Raw genomic sequence first — 15,875 nt, forward strand, 5'->3', positions numbered from 1 at the left:
TGGTTTATTTTTTCCACACAGTTTATCAATTTCTTGCCATCTTTTTTTAATGTTTCTGCCTAAATTAGATAAAATATCCTGGTAGTATTTATTTTTTGAACTCTGGAGTTTCTATTTTAAATTATCAAGATTTTTTTGTGTAATATTCTATAAGTTTCTTGTTGAAAGGTAATTTGTTTTTCTTTCCCGCAGACTTATGCAATTCAGTGCTTAACCATGGTTTTTCTATCTACATCATTGCATGCATAGCCAGTTGATAAGTCTGTATTAATAAGTAATTTTTAATGATGTTAATATTCATTCTTTTTATTTTTATTGTTTTGTCTGGTGTGGCATATGGAGATTAATTATTTGGTTTGCATATAGATTAATCTTACCAGTGGTCTGCGATTTGTAGTACATCAGCTCTAAAAATAATGTTTAGTTATTTGTGGAGTGAAGTAAAACGTGTTAACCATGAAGTTGTTAACCCACACATTTGTGTTGGTTCATTAACAAGAGAATCAAAACTAAAATTAGACATAATAAATTTACATGCATCTATTAGTATTTCACTTCAGAAGGTTGATATAATATCGCCTAACGATAACATTATCTTTGTTTATAAATAGTATGAAGTCTTTAATTTCTTCTAGAATTTATGTAAAGGCATGTTATGAAGTATATACATAGCAATAATATAAATTTTAGTTTCATTTATCTGAAAAATTTACTTTTAAACCACCCGCAGTAACAACCAGTATTATTTAGAATGAACTTTAACATCTTTTTTTTTTTATATAAATTGCAATTCCACCAGATCTATAAACATCACTGCAATGAATATAGCAGTTATTATTCTCAATAGGATACAATTTGATCTCGTTACTATAAATCCAAGTCACAGTTAACAAAATACATATAGGTTTTATCATTAAACTTATTCAATTCACGCAAAAATAAATCAAACTTTTCTCTCTTGCTTCGAATATCTTGGACTGCACAAAGTAATAAATCATCAATGTTCATAGGTTAGGAGTATAGCAATAGAGAAAGAAAACACTAACTTATTTAAGTTATACTTATGTTAGATTGTTATATATTGAAACTTATGTAACTTAACTTATTCAAATCTTCATCCATTTCTAATATAATAAGTGACCTGCTTTTCTCAACATTTTGCACCAGATCTCCAAATATTTAAAACCTCTGTCACATCTTGCTGTTCTCATCAGTGCTTGCACTTTCTTTCTTTTTAAAGACAAGCTTTCATTTAGATATAGAGGATATCTGTGAAAGATTGAAGTAACGTGTCAGTCTCGTTTAATTCTTCTTCTTCTTCTTCTTCTTTGCAGTAATTCCTCTTCACCTATTCTCCTTGTACATTTTATCAATATTACTGAAGGTTTATCACCTTGGCCACCAGGAAGACGATAAAAGTTACTGATTTGTAGATCCGTGATGTTATATTCTACAGCATTTCCAAAAATCTAAACTACACTCAGAAGGTCTTCGTTTTTATCCAGGGTAGTTATGCAATTCAAAGCAGTTAGCTATGAAATACTGTTATAATTCAGAAACAGCACAATATAAGTCTTCATGTCCTTCTTAAGGTCATTAATTTTTCTAGCTTGAGCTTTTAACCTCTAAAGACTGAAGGAAAATTGCTTTTCTTGAAGATTAATTCTCTTAAGGACATCTTCAATATCTGTATGATAAAGTTTGATAGATTCTCTTAATTCTTGCTCCATTCTTCTGTTGTCTTCTCTCATTCCACTGAGTAGGTGGAAAATCTCTGTTAGCAAGATTTCTCACTTTTTTGAAACGTGTACATCAAAGTGAGAAATCTTTCGTTTCCAAAGACAAGCTTTTTCTCTTCTTTTGTGCGTCGTTCGCATCCCCATTTATTTTTATTTTTCATGTAGGAATTTGATTTGTTGAAACTGATTTCATCTACTTTCAAGTTTACACAAGCCCAGTAAAACTGGAAGTTGCGCTTATAACAAATTATTTTTTAATAGTTCCCACTTGCTAAACGATTTACGGCAGGCTTTGCAAGAGACTTTTGCAATTAAAAATTCAAGTTCATAATTAATTAATTCACCATAATACAAATATAAGACATAATCTACAATGTAAACAAGAGTATTAAATACACAAGTAATGCAATATGTGTATTCAATATGGAAATAAACTTACAATATACAAGATGTTCAGCTTTATTGAATAAAAAGAAATAATACAATCAATTTGTATTAATATATACATCTCAGATTAATATTTTTTATGATAAAATATTTAAGTTTTCTTAAAGAGAAAAGAAATCTATCTGGTTATCTTCATTTGTATGAAGATATACAGATCTCTCACGCACACGCACATGTGAAATCATACAAACGGTTTTAATTCTGATACTAATATAATTTTTATCTTTTACTGTAATGGAAATATCTATATTGGCTCCTTATTCACTCAAAGCAAAATATAAATCATACTGGGTTAAAGGACAGACCAGCCAAACAACAACCCAGGACATCAGAATACAAATAGTCTAGTTAGCTCGATTTTATTCTATCTAATCGTGTTACTTTTATAAGTCCATTATTTAGCACTTTGGTGTCAGTATTTGGTTTCAAATGAATGATAGTATATTACTCACAATGGCAATAACATTATAGATCTGTATTATATAAGAGATTTTCATTAAAAGACGTAATGATAATGCAACTAAACGATCAAGGTAAGAAATTAAATAAAGCTCAAAAAATTATGGTTAATTATCTATTTTGCATTTCGGTTACAAGCTTACATTCAATGACAGCTACCTACTTATTCATTTTAATGATAATAAATTAATTTTGCGACATGCGGAAAATGGTTTCTAGATGAAGACAAAGATTCTATACTACAAATTTTACATGTCAATATTTATATATTTATGTTTATATAATAAGATCACACAATCGGTGAAATCATTATTAAAACAGAGTAATCATAAAGCACGACTGTTTACCCAATGTTTTTACGGTCCTGTAATTTCAGATAATCAACATTTACATTATGAGTAAAAACACATAAATGATTTTTCCAGGGAAATATTTGGAGAACATAGATTTTTGATGCGATTCAAAAATATAGCAATAAATATTTCAGTATGTCAAACGACACATATGCGATTCTCACAAACTAGAAATAAAGCTGTAATTTTTATGTACTCGGCATTTAACTCAAACAGATTTCATGAGTTCTGAAAAAGAAGATATTTAAATTTTGAATGGTCTACATCTAAAGTAGCTTGGACCGGTTCTCAAGAATTTTTTTTCTTTCTTTTAGGGAAAATTTAGATTAAGACTATACCTTAGCGGAAACTTTTGATGACTATCTGTATGAGCATCCTGACCCCCATAGAGGAAGACACCCTCCACCACCCCTTCTGTACATAGCCCTTATAGGCTTTACTGGTGGTCATCTTCAAAACCTCAGCAGATGAAATATTTCAGTCCGCCTCATCCAGGATGACACTGATGCAACTGCCACAAGCGGCATTCTCATCGGTGTACTACTATCTACGGAGAAGTCGAACAAAACACATCAACCAAGTCTTAAACAAGACTGAATGGACTAAACCAGTGATTCCCAAACTGTACACCACAGCACCCTGAAAATCCGCAGCCTCTTCACAGGGGCACCACGAAATATTGTAAAATTTTGATAATTAATTGAACCAAGACATCTATAATTATTAATTTAAAGTAAAAAAATAATGAAGATACACAAGTTTTATTTATTTTTATCTCTTAATTACGAGTAGTCATACTTTTTCTCAGGGTAGGGCACCATGGATAAATTTTAATTGAAAAAGGATGCCACACTCGAAACGTTTGGGAACCACCAGACTAAACTATAACGACAATGAAGGAACTGGACTACCTACTTGAATAGGTATAAGAGAGTTCAACACACAACACAAAAAAACTAAAACATAACTGAAAACAGAACAATAACAAAAGTACAAGTAAGGGCAAAATCCAAACAGGGGCAATCCCCTCAACAATTCTTTTCTTTTGCTACATAGACTATAAAATTCTCCACAATTGCTCATTTGGCCCGGCTTCTCCAGTTTACATGGAGATCCAACGCTGATATGAGTAGATCAAGCAGACTGATGGTCTCGATGTGCATCAACTCATACTTTAAGCACTCATAAAGCCAAATTTCTAGTCTGTCCCTGAAACCGCCATGGCAAAAAAGAAATTACATCACAAATTTATAAGGATGTACCCAAGAGGCGTTGCAAACAAAATTTGGAAAGAGATCATGCGTATAACGCCCATCCTCTGTCTCATCCCACTTTGCCTGCCACAAGGTATTGCCATGTTGTCTAATCTCTCAAATTTTATCAGAAGTCAACTCACCAGACTTCTTAACAACATACCACTGCTGCTTCTCAGATGTCCTGATTTAAGCACTACTTGAATGTAGGCTCTTCCACCTAATCGACATTCAGACTTCAAAGTATTTTGCTCCCTACTGAGAGCCGCAAACTTTGCCTAAGACAACCGCCAATCTATGTCATAAACTATTACTTTTGGATGCCTCTTGGCTTTCAGATCGACTTTCACATTGGATTTTCCAACTTTGACAAAGTCTGGGATGACCTGTACGGTCTCATTGTCATCAGCAATGATGTCTAACCCCTTTTCGTTTCTCTAATGTTCTGAATTTTCATGTTCTACCTCTTTTGTCGAAGGATGACCTGAAACTCGTCTATCTCTTGGCTTTGTTTTTGAAGCTGCCCTCTCCTTTAGGTTGACGAACACAACCTCAGGCTGTTTCCAGGACAGACCTCTCGCTTTTCTTTTAGCACCTCAGCATACCATTTAAGGTGAGACAATCCCTACTGCGAGACCAAAATACGGGGAAGGATTCCCCAGACAATTATCTGAAATGGGTGAACCTACAAACATACATTAATGTTATAAACAAACAACAATCAATGGAGAAAAATAAAATATGCTAACAAAATAGCAACCAATTGGAAAAATGGGTGGCAATACTGATTGAGCATTCTCTTCACAATATGACTTGACATGTAGTTAGTCGTAAAAGGAGTGGGCCAAAGTCCAAGTAGTTATAAATGTTGAGAAATATTATATTTTAATATATGTCACTGTTTCAGTAAAATACTTAGGTATTTCAATAAAAAGCTTTAAATAAATATTTAATAAATATACTGGATATGCATACAGGTAAATTCAGGTATCATTTATTTCATTATAGAATATAAAATCAATCATAATACTACTACTAATATATCAAAACGCTGCATTCTACTCAAATGCATGGAGAAATAAGCTTCCAAACATTACGTTTTATGCTCTAAAGTAAATCTATAAAAGCTTATAAAAAAGATTTTTTAAGGGAACTACTGGTCTAAAATTTCAAATAAATCATGTCCAAGAAGCACAAACTGATGATATTTTCCATCCAAGACAAATCTTGATAACAAAACACCAAAAAAATTCATAATCCTGATTTTCAGGCTTTATTCTCTTAATCACAAAATGCAAATAAATAAATTATTTACACCAGTTATGTTAAATAAAGTTGTGAGATAACAAATTTCAAAAAGAGAAATAAAGCAACTCAAAAACAAAACATTTTTTCTTGAAAGGAATTAATTTAAGGTGGCAGATGAAGAACAAATTTTTCTAAACTACAATAACAATTTTTTCTGTATATATTTCATTATGTTTTTAACTTTTTTATCTAACTTTTACCAAATAATATAATTGAAAACTAATCCTTACTTGATAATATAATTCTGTTCTGCCGAATGATAGCCGATACAGCAGAAAATAAAAGTAATGATAAGACCATTAGCACTGCAGAAGCAGCTGAATTTTGTCCAAGTAAAAGACCTGCCAAAAGACAAAGGAACACACTCATATTGAGTAATGTTGCACTGTATGCAGTCGCAAGTCCAAACACAACAGGGTAGCCCTTCACATCACCTCCTGAAAACCAAAAAATAATTAATATCATAATGTAAAGCTAGTCTCATTTATATGCATTTAATAGAACTACAACTAAAACACCTATACAACATTTAAAAAATTGTTATATAACATTATTGCAGCCAAACAACAGTTCTGCATATCCATGAACTAACATTTAGTATTTTTCAGGAATAATCACAAATGACCATAGAAGTAGAAAAAAATACTTAATATTAAACTACTTAAAAAAGCAGATTAAATTCGATTCAGTCTAAGAATACATATACTGATTACATCAAATTAATTCAAATCTGTATACATTGTACATTTACAACAGTTAGCATATGCCCAACAATTATGATAAAAGTGAAATAATGCAATTTGAATTATGCTTTATGCCAACATAATTGGAATTTATAATCTTAAACTACTAGTAGCAATAGGGAGAACAGAAGACCCAAGATCACATTAAAATGATTCTACCAGCTCCAAAAACTAATCAAAGTTAAAGAACAATAGAACATTTTGCAAGTGATTTCATAAAAATTTCATTATTTCTGCAAATAATTACAAAAAAATTGATTTACATGAATTAATTAAAATTGTTTCACTAAATTTACTTCCAACTAGATAAATAAATCTATTTTATAGTTAAAATTTCCAATAGTTATTATAGTTTCAAATAACTTCTCTAATAATATACATGTAATGTAAAAGCAACATTGATCCCAACACAAAAACTGGCAAAACAAGAGATTCTAATATCATTCTCATAGAACAGAAGTAGTCTTTAATACAAAACTTACTACTATTGCAAAAAACAAAGAAAACAGATACTGTACCTGTTCGCCGAACCATCAACTCTTTCAGCTGATGGAAAAGAGCAGGAACAATATTCTCAGTTGGAATGACAGCAGAATCGGTCAGATGATAAACACTGAGAGGACGGACATACAAAGTCAGGATTCCACCGAGCGTCATCAGAATGACAGTGCGGGGAAGAAGTCGCAGTTGCCAAGGCACAAAGAGTTTCCCTTGAGTTTCAACTGGGAGTGAATGCAAGATCCAGTAGCCCCCTAAACTGACAACAGCAATGGTAGGTGCATATCTTGAGATGAACACTGTCGGCGAAAACCCAACCAAGTTTCCTAGGCTGCGAAGACAGATCCTACAGGCAGTAATAAACACAGCAAAACAGAGAACGGTCAAAAGGCACTGTGATGAATTCGATAACATTCTTTTATTCGGTAGACACCGAATTTGTTCCTCACGGCATCGCCAGTAACGTGAAGAAATTCGCACAATAACACTTAACAATAAAGAAAACATTATGACCTTCCCTCTCGATGAACTGAAAACACTCTTTAAAGTAAAGTTTTCAACAAGTTTTTGTTTTTTCAAACGATCCGGTCTTGTATCAAAAACAGAAAACCATAACAACGTAAGAAATAGAAAAGAAATAACTGACGACTCTTCTATAATATAACTGTTGGAAAATACTCCGATTACAGAAAGAAAAATAATTATCCTGGAAGCAAAATGTAACCAATCAGTAATAGAACTGAGGCCATACCACTTACCAGCAATAGAAGTCCAATGATGGACTACAGTGATGGCCATGACAAACACTGAACAGGCTCCAGTAGCAAAATATATTGAAATTTCAATGTTAGTAATGATCTCAAAATAATTAAGAATTAAAATAAGTAAAATGGAAAAAAATATGGCGCCATATGCAAAAAAAAGAAAACTACCATCCAAAATGTTCTGAAATCTATCACCCGGAGTACCATCGACAATAAGGAATGTAAGAGCCAGTGTTAGGAAGACGATAACTAGGCCTCGAGACATAGAAAATGAATCAAACTGTACCCACACTTGTTCACACATTTCTTTTAATGATTTTAAGTATTCACGGCCATCATTAATAAAATCAAAAAGTTCATCAGTTCCAACTAAATGTTCCATTTCCATTCTTAATTTATGATATTTATTTAAAAGTAAACTCATTTTTTCTACAGGAAATTGTTTATTATTTTTAGAGTATTCTTGAATGTATAACGTTGCTTGTTTTATATTAGCCCAGAGAGCAGATGTAACAATTTTCCAGTTTGAAGCGATATCCGAACTGTTCCCGCCAGCAGGAAGCACATTCGTTATAACAGTTCCAATATTGGAGAATGGTATCGGGACACCAAGAATAGTAGCCATTGTCGGTACAATGTCCACCTGTCGAACAATACCACTCTGTGATTCATCAACACCATTCTCACTATCTTCAGAGACAAGAACATGTCCAGGTGAATAGACGAACATTGCTGATGTTACTTCTGCTTCACTATCACCTCCATGATCCCCTGAAAAAAGATAAATCTACATCAACTTACAGTATCAATTAAACAGTTTCAAACAAAAATAAATTAATAAGCAAAAAATTAAATGAAATGACTCTATATGCAATATTGAATGCAATCATCAAATAAATATACTATTACTTGATAACAATGCACTTATTCAAATATTAACAAAAAAACATTATATTACATTATAAGAAAAAGGACCATATGCAATGTAATAGTACATATGTAATTCTACTACCAAGTGAGCCATATGGTGGGCAATGGTGGGTGATTCTACTACTGGGTGGTGTTTGTCCATCATGATGTATTCAACTGAAGAGACAGTTTTTATTGTGAAGTAATATGTTCACACAACTTCAATAAACTTGGTTCGTGAAAAGTTTCAAGGGATGTATTCTAGAAGTAATGTGCCTGCAAAATCAACAATTCAAGATTTAGTGAAAAAGCAAATTGTATTGGAAGAAGTCCTCAGAAGTCAACACGATAATTAGTCCAACAAACAGGAGTTTCTTGAACACTAAGTCGGCATACACTTCACGGTTTATGCTTACGTATAGTAAGCTTCACGAAAGCTTACTATACGAGTCTTGAACATGAATTAAAACAATATGATAAGGGAAAACAAATAAATTACTGCTAGTGGCTTTTACAAAATATTAGCGAAGGATTCTTTGAACCTTTTCTCTTCAACAGATGCAGTGTGGTTCCATTTATCAGACTACGTTAATTCTCAGAATACGCGGCACTGGACTACACAAAACCCAAATGAAACCAATCAGAAACCGTTCCAAGATTTAAAAATTGGTTTGTGGTGTGCAATTTCTGGAAGCCGGATTTTATCAGATCAATATTCACTGAGGAAACTATTAATACAGATCTATTTATGACTGTATGAAGAATTTACGCATAACCTGACTCCAGAAGAACTTTCTTATGGATACTTCCAACAAGACGGAGAGACTTGCCACACTTCCAATTGGTCTCTTGCTTGAATCCACTGAGATTTCATGAAGGACAGAACAATCAGTAAGGCCTTGTGGCCACCCGCATCTCCAAACCTATCGTCATGGGATTTTTACCTCTGGGTCTTATCTGAATGGGATAGTTCTCAAGAACAGCCTATGGATACTGGAACTGTTCAAAGACAATATACGACAACAGACTGTCAGGATTCAAGTTGGAGAATTGCAGAAAGTTTTTCTGAACATGATTCACCGCAGTGAACTTTGTTATGCACTGGATTTAGCTCTGGTGGTGAGCATTTTGACCGGAAACTTTGAAATTACATTCCAACATTGTAAACACTATTTGAAAAGCACTGTAATTGAATCAATAAATGTAAGTAATTTAATATTACTTTTCATTTTCATTATTAAATTTTTCCTGGTCTCGTTTTATTTGGCCCACCTGTACCACTACTATTACTACAAATGTAATACTTGAAAATCTTCCCACCAATTTATTTAAAATACAATTACAATAAATCTATGAAAACAAGATTAATGTCAATAAATTTAAAACAAAAAACAAATTGTTTATCAGCAATATGTACATGTACATAAATATGTGCTCAAAATAATTTTCAATAATTTTTTTGTGAACTGTGAATTAATTTGTAGTAATTTTTATGTTTAATGTATTTAACTTAAAACATTATTTCATGATTGTATTATGGACTTTAATCACATCTATTTTTTACCTTTTGTTTTTATATCTAAAACCTTATGTTTTTATGTAATTTATCTTATGATTTACATAATGTTTTATTATATAATGATCTGAATAAAAGATCTACTTCTCTATTTATTTACTTACCACAAAACTGAAATTATATTTTTCTTATTTTAATCGCCTCAAAACAAAGAAATGTCATGAAATAACATTCACTCAGATAAAACAAAAAAGCTTGATGAAAGTTCAAATAAAACACCAAATTGAAAATACAGATTTCTTCTTTTATTAGAAAATAACTTTTTCATCTATTATTCATAATCTATGAATATTAAAGGCATTATTATCAGTCCTTTAAAATTTCAGAACAGGTTTTATAAAGATCAGCGAGATGATGGATAAATCTGCACAACCCAGGTGCCTAACCACGCACAAAACTTATTGTTTTATTTATGAAGATACTCATGTTCCTCATATTCTCTGGCATGGAATGTTTTTTTAATTTTGAGAATAGCTCCACTGTTTTCGAAGTGATGAGCGACACATATCTTACAAAAGTTCTTCCTTTAATCAAACTTATGTAAGTTAGGTGCATAAAAAATGTAACCCTGCAGAAAGAAAACTCTTTAATAAAATGACAGTTATGGCATTAAAACATCTCATAGACAAAAATTGAAAAAGATAAGAAATAGAAGACAACTAAAGCCAAAACAAATTATTTTTATAACATTGCATTGAATACGGATTGTACATCATTTTAAAGATGAAATTAATCATAATTAAGCTTAGCAGTCCAGGGTAAGATTATGACCATACAGTTTGATAACACTTGAACTATTTCAGGGAGTAACATTCTAGAAATTAAAAGGTGTGAAATAAATGTAAAATACTGATAAATTAAGAAGCCATATTTAAATAAACCAATTCTTGCAAATCACAGAAGTTAAATAATATGAGTGCAGTTTCACAGCATGCTGATGACATTTATTGGTAGCTAATGATTACAGGAGTGAATGCCACTGGAATAATAAAAAACGTTTAAAGGATAATTACCTATTTTAAAAGAAACTTATTATAATTTCTTATTCTTGGCATAATAAAGATGATTTATAGTTCAAAATAAACAATACAATAAACTAATTGATTAATACAATAAAAGAAACAAAAAGCCTGTCTTAACTTTTAATTACCCAACATACAACATTAATATTACTAAAACATTATATACATATAAATATATATATCTACAAAACATAATTAAACCTACTGAAAATTGGGTAACTATAACAAATATTCCAAAAAATAAAAATAACTTATTACCTGTCATAGTCATTCCATGATCTCCAATAACAAACAGCATTGTATCCTTGTCCATCACTTCAATTACATCTCTGAAAAAAAAATTTTTTATTAAATATCTCTCCCTTTCTCATACACACAAACTCAACATTGAAATTTTAATCTTTTTTATTCATAGAGCAATGGAGTTGTTCTACTCCAACAGAGTAGAACACTGGTAGGAAAACAAGGGCACTGGTAGCAAAACTGCCTGCCCCTTATTTAACAAATATAGGAACTGATTAAGCGAGTTCCCAAGCTTTTTCAATTTTCAGTGCCCTTGCTGAATTAAAATTTTCCCAAGGCAGCCTGTGTCAAATTCTAACTAGTACCGCTTTGCCAAACAGTGAATAATGTTTTGCAAAGATTAGGTAAAAATAAATAAAATGCATATTAGATCACAAAACAACGTAATTGAACAAATTCAACTAAGTATGGCAGTAATTAGAGGAATGGATGAGCCTATTAATTGACACACACTTTCTCAAATCATGGAATTAAACTTCTCTTTCGGAACCACCGTTACGTATAACTTCAGAAGATGAGATGAATGACAATTTTGCATCTGGAACAAAACAGTGGAGACAAAGCATTTGCTCCACTCCAGACTGCTATCAGATATAAATGTACCAAGATCACAAACAAGCCTTGAGTTATATAACTAGCAGTGATACTTTTACAGACAGGCGTTCAACAATATTACTACTATCCATAAATTATACAGAACAAATCAAAACGGCACATCATTATTATCTGTTATTATTATCATTATTATTGTCATTATTATCTGTGGCCTCCACCTCCAAGCCAAATTCCTCCACATTTAATTCTTCAATTAATTGATCAAAGAGGTCTCCACTATGAGCTGTATTCTGTGGCCGATTGTGTTATTGTACAAAGGTATTTTTAAAGTAGCTTTGTGCAGGTATCAATACCAAGCAGTGCTTGGTATTGATACCTGCTCATAAAAAACTACCCTTTTGTAGATTTAACTCTTTTAGCCTCCTAGTAAAGTAGTTATGAAATTTACTAATTACACTTGAATGAGTGGTTTCCATTTGCCTGACAGCATGCACTCTGGTGCTGAAAATTTCATATACAGACCACATTATGAGCTCAAAACCAAAGTCCAAATAGTCACAATTTTGATCTTTACAGATCTTCATACTGGTTAACGATGTATACTCTTCATTTAGACTATCATAACACTTATTTCTGTTTAATAAAAATTTATCAATTTTTAAAAATGAATACGAGAAAAAAAATTTCAAAAATTTCACTTGACTTATCACAACAATATTCAGCTGACAATTTTCGAAAACTAATTTTACACTAAAACCTTTTGAAACAAACTTTATTTTTGCACAAATGCAAAGAACCAGAAAATTATTAAAACAATAGACAGAATAGCGACACATGATTTAGTACCATTCACAAAGGTTTCTGCAAACAGTAACCAACATTCTTAGGCATTCAGTTGATACTGAGTCACATGTTGTGCGCCACAATAATTGTTAAGTTTAAAAGTTGAACAACATATCAATTTGAAATTTTTAGTAAACTTAAATAGAACACAAACAGAATATTTTCAAAAAGCTTACTGACGCTTATGGGGAAGACTAAATTTTGTGTACACATTTTGAGTTGCAAAAATGATTCAGTGAAGGATATCAGAATGTAGAAAATGATGAATGCCCTGGACAACTTTCAACTTCATAAACCGAAAAAAATTAAAAAATTTAGTCAGACTGCTTGAGAAAATCACCTCAGTAAATACTAACATCACTAATAATGAAAAAAGCTCATCAAAACAAGTCCAAATTTAAAGCCTGCTCATTGTGTTTTTTTATGTCAAGGGAATAATTTTAAAAGAATAGGTTTCGGAAGGCACATCAGAGACCAAGCATTACTATAAGGAAATTCTGGCATAGCCAAGAGACTGTTAGAAAAAACAACCAGAATAATCATAATTTTGCAAAAAATCACAACACTGATCAAAATGCTATCATTTGTTTTTGCACTAAATATAATGTGAAGATAGATTCTGTTATTTTACAATTTACTAACAGCGTCCTTTGACTTATTGTTATCAAATTACTTAATTTTGTAACAAAATAGTCATTCAATAAACTATTTCATGTGACATATGAGAAAAATAATAGTGAAATGTGGTTTTTTGATGACTACTACCACTTTAAGATGATATTAGCAAACAAAAATGTAAAAATCACACAAGAAATGAAATGAGGAAAAACATTCTGTACAAATTTTTCTACAGGAATATTGCTACATGGGTGAATCAAACATAAATCAGAATTTTGTTGTCGGTGCATGGCTATTGGAGAGGAGCATGGCTTCTCAATATTGTACATAGGGATGCATGGAGGGGATCCCACTCTTAAAAAGCCAGCTCACTACTTTTTTTTAGTCAGTAACACAATGTCAGAGCAGGAGGTATCATAGCGTGTTGCACAACGTATTATTAATAAATTTCTCACGACAGAGTTTTGAAACCATCCAAAATTTTGAGAAGACTTTAGGCACAGTTCGGGAACAACACACTTAAAAAGACTAAGTGTATGATTGGTGTAAGCAGTTTTCAGAAGAATTAGTTGTAAATGAAGGTCACCAATGTCACCCAAGGACAAGCGCTACTTCTGAAAACATTGTCATGGTTTGTCGCCTTATCGAAAATGACCGTCAATTAACAATTTCAGAAATTGCTTCTGAGATAAAAATAAGGAACGGCAGTGCTCAGGTAATCATTACTGGCAATCTTGGATTTAAAAAAGTGGCAGCACAAGGGTCCCTCATTTTCTCACTGAAGGTTGGAAAAGCTATCAGTTACAGGTGTGGCAGCAGTTGTGAATCATTACCAAGCTGAAGGAGAATTTTTTTTGCATCGAATCATGACCTGTGATGAAACCTGGGTGCATCATTACACCCCAGAATCAAAACAGGCAAGTATGAAGTAGCAAAAAAGTGGAGAAACTGCACCCATTAAAGCCAAAACTCGACTGTCAGCTGGAAAGGTTCTGGCCACAGTATTTTTTGATTTCAAAGGAGTTTTGCAGGTTGATTTTCCCCATGAACGTTGTCCAGTGAATTCTGCGTATTACTGCCAACTTTTAAACAAAGCAAAACTCGCATATCATCAAAAAACACATCAATCTCCAATCCAAGATGTCATTCTGCTTCATGAAAAAATGCTCCGCCCCATACCATGTCTCAAACAAAAGAAAAAATTGCATCCTTATTCTGGACTTTACACTGGAGCACCCTCCATACAGTCCAGACTTATCACCCTGCAATTATCATTTGTTTAGAGCACTAAAAGAAGCACTTGGAGGGCAGAAATTTGAAGATGATGCTTCTGTTGAAGCGTTCATGCGCAATTGGTTGACATTACACACATTCATTTTATGATAGTGGGATCAAAATGCTACCTATCCGCTGAGAAAAATGTGTTTCCAAAAGAGGAAGTTAGATACAAAAATAATACTGGGAGTATGTATTTTTATTATCCTTAAATAAATTGTAAAACAAAAATTCCACTTTATATTTGATTTACCCTCATATATATATATATATATATAGATTCCCCATCAAAATAAAATTTTATGTATTTCAGCCAAATATCCAAAGGCAGGTGCAGGAAGTCGCATGGCACATACAGTAACAGTGGCACTGGCTGTGTTGGCTGAGCCACCGTATCATACACAATCGCACCCCTTTCAAAAATCAAAATTCATTTTTAGATATGAAGTAAGATGAGGTGCACTCATGTATGCGTAACGGAATGTTATAATTTAAAAAAAAAAATAGGATTGAAGCGTGGCGACGTGCAGGGTCAGGAAGGTAGTCTTTTTGCCTAGGGTGTTCGGGTCCACCCACATTCAAGAGTGGAGGGGTCGGGACTCCCTGATGATGGCATAAAGAACTCTCAAGGTATGAATGGGTCGCAAAGTGAAGGATGTGCAAAACGCACATCTGGAACTGTTAGATTAGGGACAGGATGGGTAGCTCCTTAGCGGAAGGGCATAGCGGCTATTTGTAAGAGGAATGTCGGTGTGTCCTAGTGAAGTCAGGGAGACCACAGTGGGAAAGCCCCAGAAGGTGGCTAGTGAGAGCAAACAGAGACTGCTGCCACAACACTCCGAGGTGACTGTGTTTTGCTTAAAGGCGAGGACCAGTTGCCCTGGTGGCGTTTAAAAACAAAACAAAAAAAAGAAGATATTTATCTGTAGAGTTCTTGCAAGCCCAAATTTAGTGAAAACCTCATTTATTAGAGTTGGAAATGGGGGAAATTTGCAATTATTGTTCAAAATTATTTTACCTTTCTTTACTCTTTCAAGGTCGAATTTCAAAAAATATGAATTGATTTTTAGATTTCACACGAAGATTACACACATCAAAAATCAAGTTGATATCTTCATTTGTTAACAAGAAATTAAAAATATAGTAAATTGCTTTGTTACTCCATTTTAACTCTTTATACTTAGAATTAAAAAAAAATCCTATCTTAGTT

General features: G+C 32.5%; 1 protein-coding gene across 1 annotated transcript in view; it reads right to left on the reverse strand.

Moving 5' to 3' along the window:
* PIG-O (phosphatidylinositol glycan anchor biosynthesis class O) overlaps nt 1–15,875 on the reverse strand; it is a 43,458-nt gene that overhangs the window by 14,823 nt on the left and 12,760 nt on the right. Inside the window, exons 2-4 of the mRNA XM_075359381.1 lie at nt 11,330–11,400; nt 6,821–8,335; nt 5,790–5,996 (exon numbers count right to left, since the gene is read on the reverse strand). Of these exons, the coding sequence (XP_075215496.1) occupies nt 5,790–5,996; nt 6,821–8,335; nt 11,330–11,400 (1,793 nt within the window). The remainder of the gene's footprint in view (nt 1–5,789; nt 5,997–6,820; nt 8,336–11,329; nt 11,401–15,875) is intronic.

The sequence above is a fragment of the Lycorma delicatula genome, chromosome 3, assembly GCF_047948215.1.
Source record: "Lycorma delicatula isolate Av1 chromosome 3, ASM4794821v1, whole genome shotgun sequence".
Lineage (NCBI taxonomy): Eukaryota > Metazoa > Arthropoda > Insecta > Hemiptera > Fulgoridae > Lycorma > Lycorma delicatula.